This window comes from Schistocerca gregaria, chromosome 2 (genome assembly GCF_023897955.1).
Source record: "Schistocerca gregaria isolate iqSchGreg1 chromosome 2, iqSchGreg1.2, whole genome shotgun sequence".
NCBI classification, from domain to species: Eukaryota; Metazoa; Arthropoda; class Insecta; order Orthoptera; family Acrididae; genus Schistocerca; species Schistocerca gregaria.
In genome coordinates, this window is record NC_064921.1 from 624654147 (window position 1) to 624669122 (window position 14976).

General features: G+C 40.9%; 1 protein-coding gene across 1 annotated transcript in view; it reads left to right on the forward strand.

Annotated features, from left to right (window-relative positions):
• Positions 1-12674: 12674 nt before the first annotated feature.
• LOC126334632 (phenoloxidase 2-like) overlaps positions 12675-14976 on the forward strand; it is a 210421-nt gene continuing 208119 nt past the window's right edge. The window contains exons 1-2 of the mRNA XM_049997067.1: positions 12675-13329; positions 13469-13617. Of these exons, the coding sequence (XP_049853024.1) occupies positions 13558-13617 (60 nt within the window). The 5' untranslated portion in view covers positions 12675-13329; positions 13469-13557. The remainder of the gene's footprint in view (positions 13330-13468; positions 13618-14976) is intronic.

Consider the following 14976-nt stretch of genomic DNA (forward strand, 5'->3'; position numbering starts at 1 on the left):
TGCACACAAAAATTCAAAACGGTTCTTTGTACACAGTCAGCCACTTCTTTCACACTCTCACTAGTCTTTGCAAATGGTTCATTACTTCATTGATCTCTAACACTCTGTGTATGTCACTTATTAACAACTTAATAATAAGTTTCTTTATTTTGATGAATTTTCTCCTCTGTGTAAGTCAACATTCACACAGAATGCTACTTATATTTATCTCAAATATGTGCATTTAACTTACATTACTGCCACTGATTGCCAAATATTTACATTCTTGGATAACCAGATCACTGACATTGTCAGTGTTTCCACATCCCATTACCATATCATCAACATCAGTGTTTAACAACAACATCATCTGTAGTTACCTCCATACTTTGAATAACAACAGTATTTACCTGCTTTGTATTGGAAAACATCTCATTTCTATCACCAGAACACAGTGGAACTATTTCAGTTAATGTATCCTGACAAACATTAATAATTTCCATTCCCTTACTACATTTGTTTTCAGTTACATTTGCATTTAACAATTAATCAGTGAAAAAATTTTCTATATTTGAACCAGAATTTCCTGTTAGGATTTCTTCTAATTACCTATTTGGAGGACTATTATCCAATTTTTTGTTCATACACTGATGTGGAAGCATAAGCTCCTGATCGCCAGTAATTGTGCCAGTGTCCTGTATTATGTTCAAAAACTATCCACAGTGTCTCATGAAGTGAGGGCATGTTACAGCGCTGATAGTGATCCATTTGTCGGATTGGATGTTAAGCTTAGTAATGCTCAAGTGGAGCAGGTAATGGGTGAAAACAGTCCATCCTCTCCCTTCTCCCATCATTGTATGACTCAGACACTACACCACATTATACACACATCATAAACTCAAAAGGTACATATAAGTTGTAACTCATACACACTCAAGGAAATGGTTCACTGTTTGTATTAGAAGGAAAATTTTCCACCTATTTATGAGGCCACTGTAGGCTATTGGGGAAAGCTCAGTCCTTTTTTTTCCAAATTCCAGTGAGTTAGGAGTAGGTCAGAGATGTTTACTATTGGGAATATTTGTGAGGATATTTCAAGTCCTTACATTTACCTGATAATCAAGAAAAGGTTGGTTAGAATGTGGGATTTGAATTCGTTTCTGGCACAAAAATTAAGTGTTTGTGTGTTTGTGTGTGTGTGTGTGTGTGTGTGTGTGTGTGTGTGTGTGTGTGTGTGTGTGTGTGTGTGTGTTTGTGTTTGTGTGTGTGTGTATGGGTGAGTGAATGAGTTAGATCATGATTTGAATAGTAGCTAAACATGATTTAATGCTGTAAATTTAAAATGCTCCCAGTGTACATGTAGTTCTATGATATTTCAGGTGAACTGCCAGATGTCAGTAACTTGCTGCCATAGTCTTTTGATGCAGAGTCTTCTAGTCATCTTCATATATACAATGGTGGAAGTATCCCCGTCAGTGCAAGCGTATTGTGTCCAATTGCCACTGTGCTTGTGTTGCTTAAGCAGATGTGTTTCTGCTGCAAGTCTTTGCACTGCTTCAAGAGCCCTCCATGGTGAAAACTGGCCTCATTGATATCAAATCAACCATCTGCACATCTACATCTACATGACTACTCTGCAATTCACATTTAAGTGCTTGGCAGAGGGTTCATTGAACCACAATCATACTATCTCTCTACTATTCCACTCCCGAACAGCGAGCGGGAAAAACGAACACCTAAACCTTTCTGTTCGAGCTCTGATTTCTCTTATTTTATTTTGATGATCATTCCTACCTATGTAGGTTGGGCTCAACAAAATATTTTCGCATTCGGAAGAGAAAGTTGGTGACTGAAATTTCGTAAAAAGGTCTCACCGCGCCGAAAAACGTCTATGCTGTAATGACTTCCATCCCAACTCGTGTATCATATCTGCCACACTCTCTCCCCTATAACGTGATAATACAAAATGAGCTGCCCTTTTTTGCACCCTTTCAATGTCCTCCGTCAATCCCACCTGGTTAGGATCCCACACCGCGCAGCAATATTCTAACAGAGGACGAACGAGTGTAGTGTAAGCTGTCTCTTTAGTGGACTTGTTGCATCTTCTAAGTGTCCTGCCAATGAAACGCAACCTTTGGCTCGCCTTCCCGACAATATTATCTATGTGGTCCTTCCAACTGAAGTTGTTCGTAATTTTAACACCCAGGTACTTAGTTGAATTGACAGCCTTGAGAATTGTACTATTTATCGAGTAATCGAAATCCAACAGATTTCTTTTGGAACTCATGTGGATCATCTCACACTTTTCGTTATTTAGCGTCAAATGCCACCTGACACACCATACAGCAATCTTTTCTAAATCGCTTTGCAACTGATACTGGTCTTCGGATGACCTTACTAGACAGTAAATTACAGCATCATCTACGAACAATCTAAGAGAACTGCTCAGATTGTCACCCAGGTCATTTATATAGATCAGGAACAGCAGAGGTCCCAGGACGCTTCCCTGGGGAACACCTGATATCACTTCCGTTTTACTCGATGATTTGCCGTCTATTACTACGAACTGCGACCTTCCTGACAGGAAATCACGAATCCAGTTGCACAACTGAGACGATACCCCATAGGTCCGCAGCTTGATTAGAAGTCGCTTGTGAGGAACGGTGTCAAAAGCTTTCTGGAAATCTAGAAATACGGAATCAACTTGAGATCCCCTGTCGATAGTGGCCATTACTTCGTGCGAATAAAGAGCTAGCTGCGTTGCACAAGAGCGATGCTTTCTGAAGCCATGCTGATTACGTGTCAATAGATTGTTCCCTTCGAGGTGATTCATAATGTTTGAATACAGTATATGCTCCAAAACCCTACTGCAAACCGACATCAATGATATAGGTCTGTAGTTAAATGAATTACTCCTACTACCCTTCTTGAACACTGGTGCGACCTGCGCAATTTTCCAATCTGTAGGTACAGATCTATCGGTGAGCGAGCGGTTGTATATGAGTGCTAAGTAGGGAGCTATAGTATCAGCATAATCTGAAAGGAACCTAATCGTTATACAATCTGGACCTGAAGACTTGCCCGTATCAAGCGATTTGAGTTGCTTCGCAACCCCTAAGGTATCTACTTCTAAGAAACTCATGCTAGCAGAGGTTCGTGTTTCAAATTCTGGAATATTCCATTCATCTTCCCTGGTGAAGGAATTTCGGAAAACTGTGTTCAATAACTCCGCTTTAGCGGCACAGTCGTCAGTAACAGTACCATCGGCACTGCGCAGCGAAGGTATTGACTGCGTCTTGCCGCTTGTGTACTTTACATACAACCAGAATTTCTTCGGATTTCCTACCAAATTTCGAGACAATGTTTCGTTGTGGAACCTATTAAAGGCATCTCGCATCGAAGTACGTGCCAAATTTCGCGCGTCTGTAAATTTTAGCCCATCTTCGGGATTTTGCGTTCTTCTGAACTTCGCATGCTTTTTGCGTTGCCTCTGCAACAGCGTTCGGACCTTTTTTGTGTACCACGGGGGATCCGTTCCATCTCTTACCAATTTATGAGGTATGAATATCTCAATTGCTGTTGCTACTATATCTTTGAATTTGAGCCACATCTCGTCTACATTCGCATAGTCAGTTCGGAAGGAATGGAAATTGTCTTTTAGGAAGGCTTCTAGTGACACTTTATCCGCTTTTTTAAATAAAATTATTTTGCGTTTGTTTCTGATGGATTTGGAAGAAATGGTATTGAGCCTAGCTACAACGACCTTGTGATCACTAATCCCTGTATCAGTCATGATGCTCTCTATCAGCTCTGGATTGTTTGTGGCTAAGAGGTCAAGTGTGTTTTCGCAACCATTTACAATTCGCGTGGGTTCGTGGACTAACTGCTCGAAATAATTTTCGGAGAAAGCATTTAGGACAATCTCGGAAGACGTTTTCTGCCTACCACCAGTTTTGAACAAGTATTTTTGCCAACATACCGAGGGTAGGTTGAAGTCCCCACCAACTATAACCGTGTGAGTGGGGTATTTATTTGTTAAGAGACTCAAACTTTCTCTGAACTGTTCTGCAACTGTATCATCGGAGTCTGGGGGTCGGTAGAAGGAGCCAATTATTAACTTAATTCGGCTGTTAAGTATAACCTCCACCCATACCAATTCACGCGGAGGTGGAGAGACATGTAGCACTGCCTGTTGACGGTGTGGCATTGTTTTGGTACATGGGATTATATTCGGAGTATGGCTGCACGACTTGCACAGTAGTCGGAACCGCCTGCTGCACCTTGAAATACCTGTCTGCTTCGACTTCACTACAAGATAAACCACTACTGACAGACACAAACACTCCACCACCAATTCTGCCTAATCTATCTTTCCTGAACACCGTCTGAGACTTCGTAAAAATTTCTGCAGAACTTATTTTGGGCTTTAGACAGCTTTCTGTACCTATAACGATATCATCTTCTGTGCTTTCTATTAGCGCTTGAAGCTCAGGAACTTTTCCAGCGCAACTACAACAATTTACAACTATCCCACCACCCTATGGCGCAAGTCAAGGAATCTGCAGCCAACACGGTCGCAAAACCGTCTGAGCCTCTGATTCAGACCCTCCACCCGGCTCTGCACCAACCGTGTGAGTGGGGTATTTATTTGTTAAGAGACTCAAACTTTCTCTGAACTGTTCTGCAACTGTATCATCGGAGTCTGGGGGTCGGTAGCAGGAGCCAATTATTAACTTAATTCGGCTGTTAAGTATAACCTCCACCCATACCAATTCACACGGAGGTGGAGAGACGTGTAGCACTGCCTGTTGACGGTGTGGCATTGTTTTGGTACATGGGATTATATTCGGAGTATGGCTGCACGACTTGCACAGTAGTCGGAACCGCCTGCTGCACCTTGAAATACCTGTCTGCTTCGACTTCACTACAAGATAAACCACTACTGACAGACACAAACACTCCACCACCAATTCTGCCTAATCTATCTTTCCTGAACACCGTCTGAGACTTCGTAAAAATTTCTGCAGAACTTATTTCGGGCTTTAGACAGCTTTCTGTACCTATAACGATATCATCTTCTGTGCTTTCTATTAGCGCTTGAAGCTCAGGAACTTTTCCAGCGCAACTACAACAATTTACAACTATAATTCCGACTGTTCCTTGATCCAAGCACGTCCTGTAATTGCCATGCACCCTTTGACATTGCAGCCCACCCCGTACTTTCCCGAGGCCTTCTAACCTAAAAAACCGCCCAGTCCACGCCACACAGCCTCCGCTACCTGTGTAGCCGCCAGCTGAGTGTAGTGAACTCCTGACCTATTCAGCGGAACCCGAAATCCCACCACCCTATGGCGCAAGTCAAGGAATCTGCAGCCAACACGGTCGCAAAACCGTCTGAGCCTCTGATTCAGACCCTCCACCCGGCTCTGCACCAAAGGTCCCCAGTCGGTTCTGTCAACGATGCTGCAGATGGTGAGCTCTGCCTTCATCTCGTAAGCAAGACCGGCAGCCTTCACCAAATCGGATAGCCGCTGGAATCCAGTGAGAATTTCCTCAGATCCAAAGCGACACACGTCATTAGTGCCGACATGTGCCACCACCTACAGCTGGTTGCACCCTGTGCTCTTCATGGCATCCGGAAGGACCCTTTCCACATCAGGAATGACTCCTCCCGGAATGCACACGGAGTACACACTGGATTTCTTCTCCTCCTTAGCAGCCGTATCCCTAAGGGGCCCCATTACGCACCTAACATTGGAGCTCCCAACTACCAGTAAGCCCACCCTCTGCGATTGCCCGGACCTTGAAGGCTGAGAATGATCCTCTGAAACAGGGCAGGCAGCTGCATCTGGCTCAGCCAGAGACAGTGCCTGAAACCGGTTTGTCAGACGCACCGGGGAGGCTTTCTGATCAGCCTCCGGGGACGCCTTTCGCTACCTGCCACGCCTTGGAACGACCTCCCAATCAACCACAGGCAAGGGCTCAGCCCCCACTGCGTGCAGCAACCGGGGCAACCACAGCGGCAGACCGATCTGGGGACAGACGGGACGAGGTTGACATCCCCGTGATACCCATGTCCGGCTCCCCACAGTGGTGCCCATTGGCAACAGCCTCAAGCTGCGCGACCGAAGTCAGCGCCAATTGCAGCTGTGAGCGAAGGGATGCCAAGTCAGCCCTCATCCGAACACAGCAATCGCAGTCCCTGTCCATTCTAATCGATGTTGAACAACAGTTACTGAAACACGAGTCTGTGCCTAGATAACGCAAGCGAAACACGCAAAGAATGTATCAACTAACCTGTACAAATGCCTAACGACTGCGCTACAATCTGCTGAATTTACGATTACAGTAACTAAAACTCGAAATTGCACCTCCTATACGAAACTCACACGCAGTTTAAATAAGAATCTACCAACTAAACATTAAAGCGCGATGCTACAACTGTCAAATACTATAATATGCCCGAAATATATGAATTAAACAATGCAAGTACCCAAAAACACGCAAAGAAATTAATTAAACTATCTAACAAATAAGTAAGCTAGGGTTATACGACTTGCTGCTGCAGCTGCTTATCCAACGGCGGCAGGGAGCACAATGGCTGTGACCAACCGACACTGGCTGTTCAAAACAAAAACAGAAGACAGACGACTACGCGAATTTACACTATTCAGGTACTAAGGCGCGATGCTACAACCCTCAAATACTATATGAATTAAACAATGCAAGTACCCAAAAACACGCAAAGAAATTAATTAAACTATCTAAGAAATAAGTAAGCTAGGGTTATACGACTTGCTGCTGCAGCTGCTTACCCAACAGCGGCAGGGAGCACAATGGCTGTGACCAACAGACACTGGCTGTTCGAAACAAAATAGTAAAATCACAAAATCACGGAATGATGCTGGGTATGCTGCTTTTTCTGTGACAGTTTTCCACACAGTAACAAACTGGAAACCAGAAACCACTGTCCCAATTGACAAGGCCATCAGACAGTCACACTTCTACTGATTTATTGAAGATGAAGTTCCAAAAATTTCAAGTGTTGGCTATGATTTTCTTTAATTCTATTTCATCAAATGACTGCTGGCATGAAGAAGGAGGGTATGCCACAGAAGTTTCCGAATTCATGTTCATTGTCTGCCTTTTATAACACTGGCCACACCTACACAGAATCTTATAAATACATTCCTTGTGCAGCTCTAAGTCGTCTTTGGCCTGAAATTTTATGGAACAATAATTTAATGTTGTTTTTGAATCCCTCTACAAGGGGCTTAGGGCACATGGGAGGAAGGTGGGGTACAGTGACCAGAATGGGAAAATGGCCACTATATGTTTTTACCCCTACTAGTGCTGCTGTATGCTGAGAAGTGGTCATACTAGTTGTAATACACAATTATTCTCAGTGAGTTTCTCAGAAGAACCTTGTTTCATTATGCATTAGCAAAAACTTTTCTTATTTTCAGTCATCTGATGTAAGGTGAGCCACATTCAGTCACACAAGCAAGCACACCTCACACATCCATGACTGCCACCTCCAGCAGCCTCGACAGACTGCAAGTGTCATGTAGAATGGAAGGCAGCAATCTGGAGGAGGGCAGGGAAGGGGAAGGGAAGGGATAGAAGAGCACATACAGGGGGTAGGGCACTGTCTCGTGGAACAGAGACTAGACTGCTAACAGATGCAGTGTCAGAAGGCTGTGAGGCAGGAAGGTGTGGAAGGGAAGGGGACAGGAAGAGAAACAGAGAGGTGCGGGAAGGAGAAAGATGGGTGGGTGCATTGGTAGAGGACAGCACATAAAGGGGGTAGGAGATGACAGTAGCGAGGAGGTGACAGGGCAGAGGGAAGGGAAACCATTTGGTGGAAGGTGTGGAGGCTGTGGTTACTGTAGGTTAGGGTCTGGATGATTTTGGAAGTGGAAAATGTGTTGTAAGGATAATTCCAATATGTGCAATTTATAAAAGCTGGTGCTGGAGGGGAGGATCCAGACAGCCTGGATAGTGAAGCAGCCACTGAATTCAAGTGTGTTATGTTCAGCCAATTCTTCTTTGAAGAAAAACTATGCAAATAAATCTGCAGCACTGCCATGGGCACCCACATGGCTCCCTCCTATGCCAACCTGTCTGTGGGCCATCTAGCCTCCCAAAACACCAAGGCACTAGTCTTGTTCAGGTTCATTGATTATGTCTTCATAACGTAGACTCAGGACCAAGACATCCTATCTTAATGTCTTCACATTGTCCAATTTTTTGCTCATATGCTGAGGTGGCAGCATAAGACATAAGGACTTCACCTGGTCTTCCTCAACCCAGAGTTCCACATTCACCAACCCCCAACAGTACCTGCATTGACAGTTGTCATCTCTTTCTCACAAAAAAATTCCTCCCAAACAACCTGGCCACCTGAGGACAGCAAATCTGCAATGGCAAGAACTCCATTGCCCAATAGGCTGAGGGTCTCACCGAGGCCTACACAAACAGGCACTATCTCCCATGAGTAGTCCACAAACAGATCTTCCATGCCATTTCCCGTCAAACCCACAATCATCCCACCACTCGCAAGAACCAGCTACAAAGGAGTGCCCCCTTCAACAACCAATATAACCCCAGACTGGAATAACTGAACCATATTCTTTGCCAAGGCTTTGACTGTCAATACTCGTGCCCTGAAATGAGAGACATCTTACCCAAGATGCTTCCTATCCCTGCTAAAGTGGTGTTCTGTCACCTACCCAATCTCTACAAAATCCTAGTCCATCCCTATACCATTCCCAGTCCCAACCCCTGACCTAGGTGCAAGACGTGCAAAATTCTCTCACCCAACATTGTGTATTCCAGTCCTGTTACAGGTTTATCCTACCAGGTCAGAGGCAGGGTCACCTGTGAAAGCACCCATGTGAGAGACCAGCTCTCTTCCAATCATTGCACAGCTTCTTATATTAGTATGACTGCCAACCAGCTATCCAGTAGTATGAAAGGCCACCACCAAATTGTGGCCAAGAGCAAAGTAGAGCCATGCGGGATTAGCCGAGCGGTCTAAGGCACTGCAGTCATGGACTGTGCGGCTGGTCCTGGTGGAGGTTCGAGTCCTCCCTCGGGCATGGGTGTGTGTGTTTGTCCTTAGGATAATTTAGGTTAAGTAGTGTGTAAGCTTAGGGACTGATGACCTTAGCAGTTAAGTCCCATAAGATTCACACACCTTTGAACATTTTTGAGCAAAGTAGACCACCCTGTGGACAGCTGAATATAACAAGTCTGATTTCAAGGGCTGCTTCACTAGTCAAGCCATCTAGATCTTCCCCTCCACAACCAGCTTTTGTAAACTGCATAGATAAGAATTATCCTTACAACACATTCTCCACTCCTGGAATTATCCTGGCCTCAACCTATGTCCCCACACCCTCAACGCAACAGTTTTCGCCCCCTGTGTCCTGTCATCTCTTTTCCTTTCTCATCTCCCCTCCCCTCTTTGTGTGCCATTGTCTATCAATGCATCCACCCATCTTGCACCTTCCTCACACTTCTCCTTTTTGCTCCCAGCCCCCTCCCCTGCCTCTCCATGTCCCTGTTCCACAGCCTCCTGACACAGTGCCTATTGCCAGCCTTGTCCCTGAACACTCTACTAGGCAGCACTCTCCCCCCCCCCCCCCCCCCACCCATATCCTGTCATCCATTCCCCTCCCTGACACCCTCTGATTACTGCTTCCATTCTACAGCACAGTTGCATTCTGGACAGAGCTGCCAGAGATGGCGATCATGTGTGCGTGAAGTGTACTTCCTTTTGTGAATGAGTCTGTGTGCTTGTGTGTTTATTTTTCTGATAAAAGCTTTGGCTGAAAGATAATGTGTAACAGTTTTTTTGTTGTGCCTGTTTGCAACTTAAGGTGTCATTTTCTTTTTTGGTAAGTAGCAATCTATCTTTTCCTTATATTGTTGATATTACAATCTGGAGTTTCCATTGTTAATTAGATGTGAGGTAATTCATTTATATTATTCTTGTTATCTCACTTACACTTACAGTATTGATGTTTAAATGACTCATTTTGGCTTAGAGGTGTAGCACCTTGTTTCTTTGAGTTTAGTAGCCTTATGTGTGAACGAGTAATGCCAACAAGCCATCCAGAGGCCACTTTTCCCGAATGGTTAATTTTTAATTTGTCTACCCCGGAACTTCCATTTTTGATGCCTAATACTACAGATTGACTGCCAAATTCTTTTGTATACAAAGGTGCGATACATGATTATTTTCCTTTGTGATGATTTTGAATTAATTAGTTAATTGCATTTAAAGTCATCTCTGTCCTGTTACTGCACTATATAAACAAAAACCTTATTAAAAGCATTCTGCTGCAGCCAGTTGGTATTGTTTTAGGCACAAGGACATCAAGACGTCTTGAAAATATGTCCAGACATCGGAGAAACAAACATGGGATGCAGTTGTATCAGAAAATGTGATTGAAGTGGTAAAGGATGATAACATGTCTTTTTTCAGCAGCCATGCAATTTAATATTTCATGTAACGTGCTAAAATGAAGACTTCCAGGGAAAAGAATGAGATACAGGAGATGGTAAAATGATTGTGTGCTGAGTGAAGAAGAGTAAGAAATCCTTAATTATATTTTTGAAATGAAAAAGCCAATAGCATTCCAGTTTTCAGAGTGTAACAAAGCACCACATCATTTTTATACTAATAATTTACACAGAAAAGTGGAGAAGCACTGGCCACATTATCTCATTAGGTAGGGAAAAGCAGCCACTGTGTAAGCCTTCAGAAAAAAATATATAGTTTCCACATATTTTTCTTTTAGTCTTAAAAATATTTGGTGTGTTACCTTATAATACATAAATTCAAAATGTGTAAGCAGCAAGCTCCTATCAGTAACCATGGTTTGGTGAAAATTCAATTTCTCTTAGAGTGGCCAATTTGTCAGACATTCCTCCACTGATATCTGCAAAGGGTTCTCACTTGTGAAGAATTGCAATGGCTTTGGTTATATTCTTGCTGTTTCTGTTTTCTGCAGTTAATACTTCCTCCAATAATGGGTTAGAGAGCCTTAATGTTTTCATGTGTTTAGATTCATCCAGGACACTTCACTGCTGAACTCATGTAACTGCTTGCCCAATACAAGCATTGCTATCTGGGCAACTCCAAAATCTTATGTGATGATCATTAGGGATCAGACATTCAACGGTGAAAGGAATCTGACGACACTGATCCAGGTTCCAGTCCAGGTGATCCCCTGCTCACCTTGTTCATGTTCCAACTTGCTACAGAGTCCGTATGTCAGCCATAATAAGTCAAATTTATCAAGTGGAGATGATTAGATATTGTTCTGATGAACGCAGAGCTGCCAGCTACCTCCAGAAAGGTTGTGCACAGTTCTTTTGCATTCGCTTTGGAATACCTACGATTCATAATATAAAGATTCCAGGTGTTCTCTTGCTCACCTGCTTCAAACAGTGAAGTGCTTTACAGTTTATACTATTAACCTGTTGATTTTAAGATGCCAAATTCATCATGTGGAGACTACTAAATATTGTTCTTGTCAATGAAATGCTCCCAGTTGCTTTGAAAGAGATGGCACTCAGTTCTGCTGCATTCTCTAGTAGCCATAATTCGAAGGTAGTAGTAATAAGCTGGTGCTGTTGACCATGGATGACTACTATAAGGCAGATTTCAATGTTTTGTGTCTCACAATAAAGGCTTAATGTTCAAATGGAGTCAGTGTTGTGTATGGAAATTTGGCAGGCAGTGTCCACACTGTCTAATTATCTATGATGCAATAACCATAAGTATAACTTTGTAAGTATTTATATGGCTGCTCCTTTACTTCTGCTATTCCAGAAACCAAATTATTTTAGCAGATGATATGACACTTGTTCAGGTAACTCACTGGCACATGTTTTTAACTCATTAATATGTGTTTGTAATTGATTTTTTCCCTGAAAGTGATGATAGCAAAGAGAAAGACTCATCTTTTTATATCTTCTGCATTACCATTACTTTTCTTTAGCTGAGATACAAATTTGATATGGTTAAGGTACTCTGGTAAGTAACGTGAGCTGAAAGAATCATTTTATTATTGTATTGTCTCTGCATTCCTTAAGAACAGATACTGACCCTTCCTCTATACATGTTGACTTTGTATTCTTTAAGTTGGTAATATTTTTATAAGCTCTGTGGTGTGTAACAATATCTTTATATCAGCTGCATGTTCTTATTTTTTGGATGTTTCATCTCTTTTGGATAATATTTATTTTATTTTTGTTGAAATGCTGAAAAGATATTCATTCACAAAATGCAATAGTTGCAGTGACATCTTTCTGTGATCATAAGATGCAAGTAATTGTGTTTCTCATTGTTTTCTCTGTTTCCTATTTTACAGCCTTCAAGATTGCTTTGCTTTTAAATTTTGATTTGACAATTTTTTTTTTTAGCTAGCTGGAACATTTTTGTCAGCACTACCCGCCACAACTTTTTGTAACCATGATAAGAATATGTGAAAGCTGGCTACTACGGCCTCTATTACAAATATGAGACATTCAAAAATCTGGATGGGCTAATACATACTATTTTCCATCTGTTTTAGTTGGACATTGCTATTACCACATTTAGATTTGGAAATGTCTGGTCCAAATGCACTTAAAATAGTATGAAGAACACAGAGAATTTTACTTCTATATTGTTTTTGTGTACAGTTTTCTCATCTTTGATTTAACAGTATCTTTCAAGATACTGTATTTTACATTTTTTAAAGAGATCTTTTGTATGCTATTATTATTATGGCAAAATAACCTAAGAGTTCAAGGTCTTTTCAAGATAAATTTCTTTTGTAACCATGTCACTAGTACAATTTCATTATAGTGCTGACCTCATCAACACTATCTTGCCTCTTTTTATTATTCATCACATTGGCCATAAGAGGAGTGGTTGTGAAGAATATTACACTATCATTCACTGGTATGTATTTCATTTAATATAGCTACAAAAAGGCAACACTTTGCCTTGCATACTTCCCAAAAGGATACCTTCCATTGAAAGGAAACAGAAATTTTGTATAGAGTTAAACATTATTATAAATATCGTGCTGCTGACAGTGTTTGTTAGCTTCTAAATGTACAGCCAGTTCTTGCCACTTCTGGAACTATATGCACGCTGATGACTGCATATGCCACTGCAGAATACTTATCTTTCTGTTCAGTGAAATGAGTGACTAGCAAAACAAGCTGGCTGATAAAATATTGCAGTGCCTGCAATTGTCAATTGCAAAACACAGTAGTGTGCAACCGTCTTATAATGTGTTAAGAAAGAGCTTCTAAAGTGACTCCAATGAAATAATTCCATTTTATGTAAGTATGTATGTGGTAGAATTATAATTATCACCAGTAGAACTGATGACTTTTTAAAGTAGATTCCTGTGTCTCACTGAAAGGAGTACTTATGATGTATGTTTAATTATATATATATTGTTTAATGACATTGTTCCAGATATCTTGTTAAGGTTGCCTGTGCTAGAGAAAGACTCAGAAAATTTAACTGCCTGGGAGGTATTTTAAGTTAGTAAGTTCCTTGGAAAAATGAAGACAAAACTGTTGTTACTGATATTTACTGCTGAATTCCTTAATGAAATTGTTGAAGTAAGTAGTATTGTGTAGTTGTTTTATAATTTTGTCAATCATTAAATAAGAAAATAAAATTTTCAGCTTTGAACCAGTGAAATAGAATCAATGCCATCAGACAAAATACAGTCATCTACAGAATAGACTTTGATGATATAGCATCTTACTTCAGTAAATCTAGTATAAAGACTTAAATCAGTGATTCCATGCTGTTTATATCACATTTAATTCCATACTAAATGCTACTGCATGATACAATAATTCATTATCCAACACATATCCACTTACTAGAATACTTTTAGGTGAATGCATAGCATTAAATGATGCTGTATGCTATAAATAGGCACAGTTCATGAAAATTCCATGTGCTCTGTTAAACACTATTGAAATTTTTGAACTATTTAATATGTATTACATTGAAATCTTTTTGTTGCTGTGCTTTCAAATTTACTCACGGATACTGAATAGGGACCTAGTCATTTTGGAGAACTTTGTTATGGAATGCAGGGTAAAGTTGTTTATCAAACATATGCCCATTTCTATTGTATGTGATGTGCTTGTAGTATACTCACTAAGCTTTTTTTAATATGAATTAAGCCGCAAAAAATGAGTAAATTAGGGACAGTCATAACTTTCATGCTGAACTGTGCCTATTTATAGCATACATCAACATTTAATGTTATGCATTCCCCTAAAAGTAATGTAGTAAGTGGATGTGTGTGGAATAATGAATTATTATATCATGCAGCAGCATTTGGTATGGAATTAAATGTGATATAAACAGCATAGAATCTGTAATTTAAGTTTTTATACTACATTTACTGAACTACACAATTCCCATTGAGCAATTCCAATCAAAAACACATTTTGAATGAGTCATATTATCCCACAGCAGAATACCATAAGTTACTTGAGCATGGAATGAGGCAGTATTCTACTGCTGCAGCTTCTCAACTATTACACTTCATAGATCACATGAAAAGAGTTTATCAGTGTGAATTTCTACTTTGAGTCTCTGATTAATGTGGAGATCAATAAATTTAACTGTCTTACTGTCTTGTTTAGTTGTAACATTTCAATTAAATATAATTTCTTCAATTTTATTTTTATCTTTGTCCACAAACAAGGTTCTTTTGCAGCTAAATTTGGAGAGTACTGTAAGTTCTGTAATTACTGTTATGTCCTCAGTAAATAGTGCTGCTTTGCAAGGTTGTAATTATGCAGTTTGAGGATTACAGCTGGGACAATTGTCTTATAAATCTCAGTTTATACAAACAATTACAGTCAAGGATGGTTTCTAGTGTCATTGTCCATCATACACCAGTATGTTTCTGTATCCTAAGATTTTATGGTTGTGAATGATAGTGAAAGATAAAA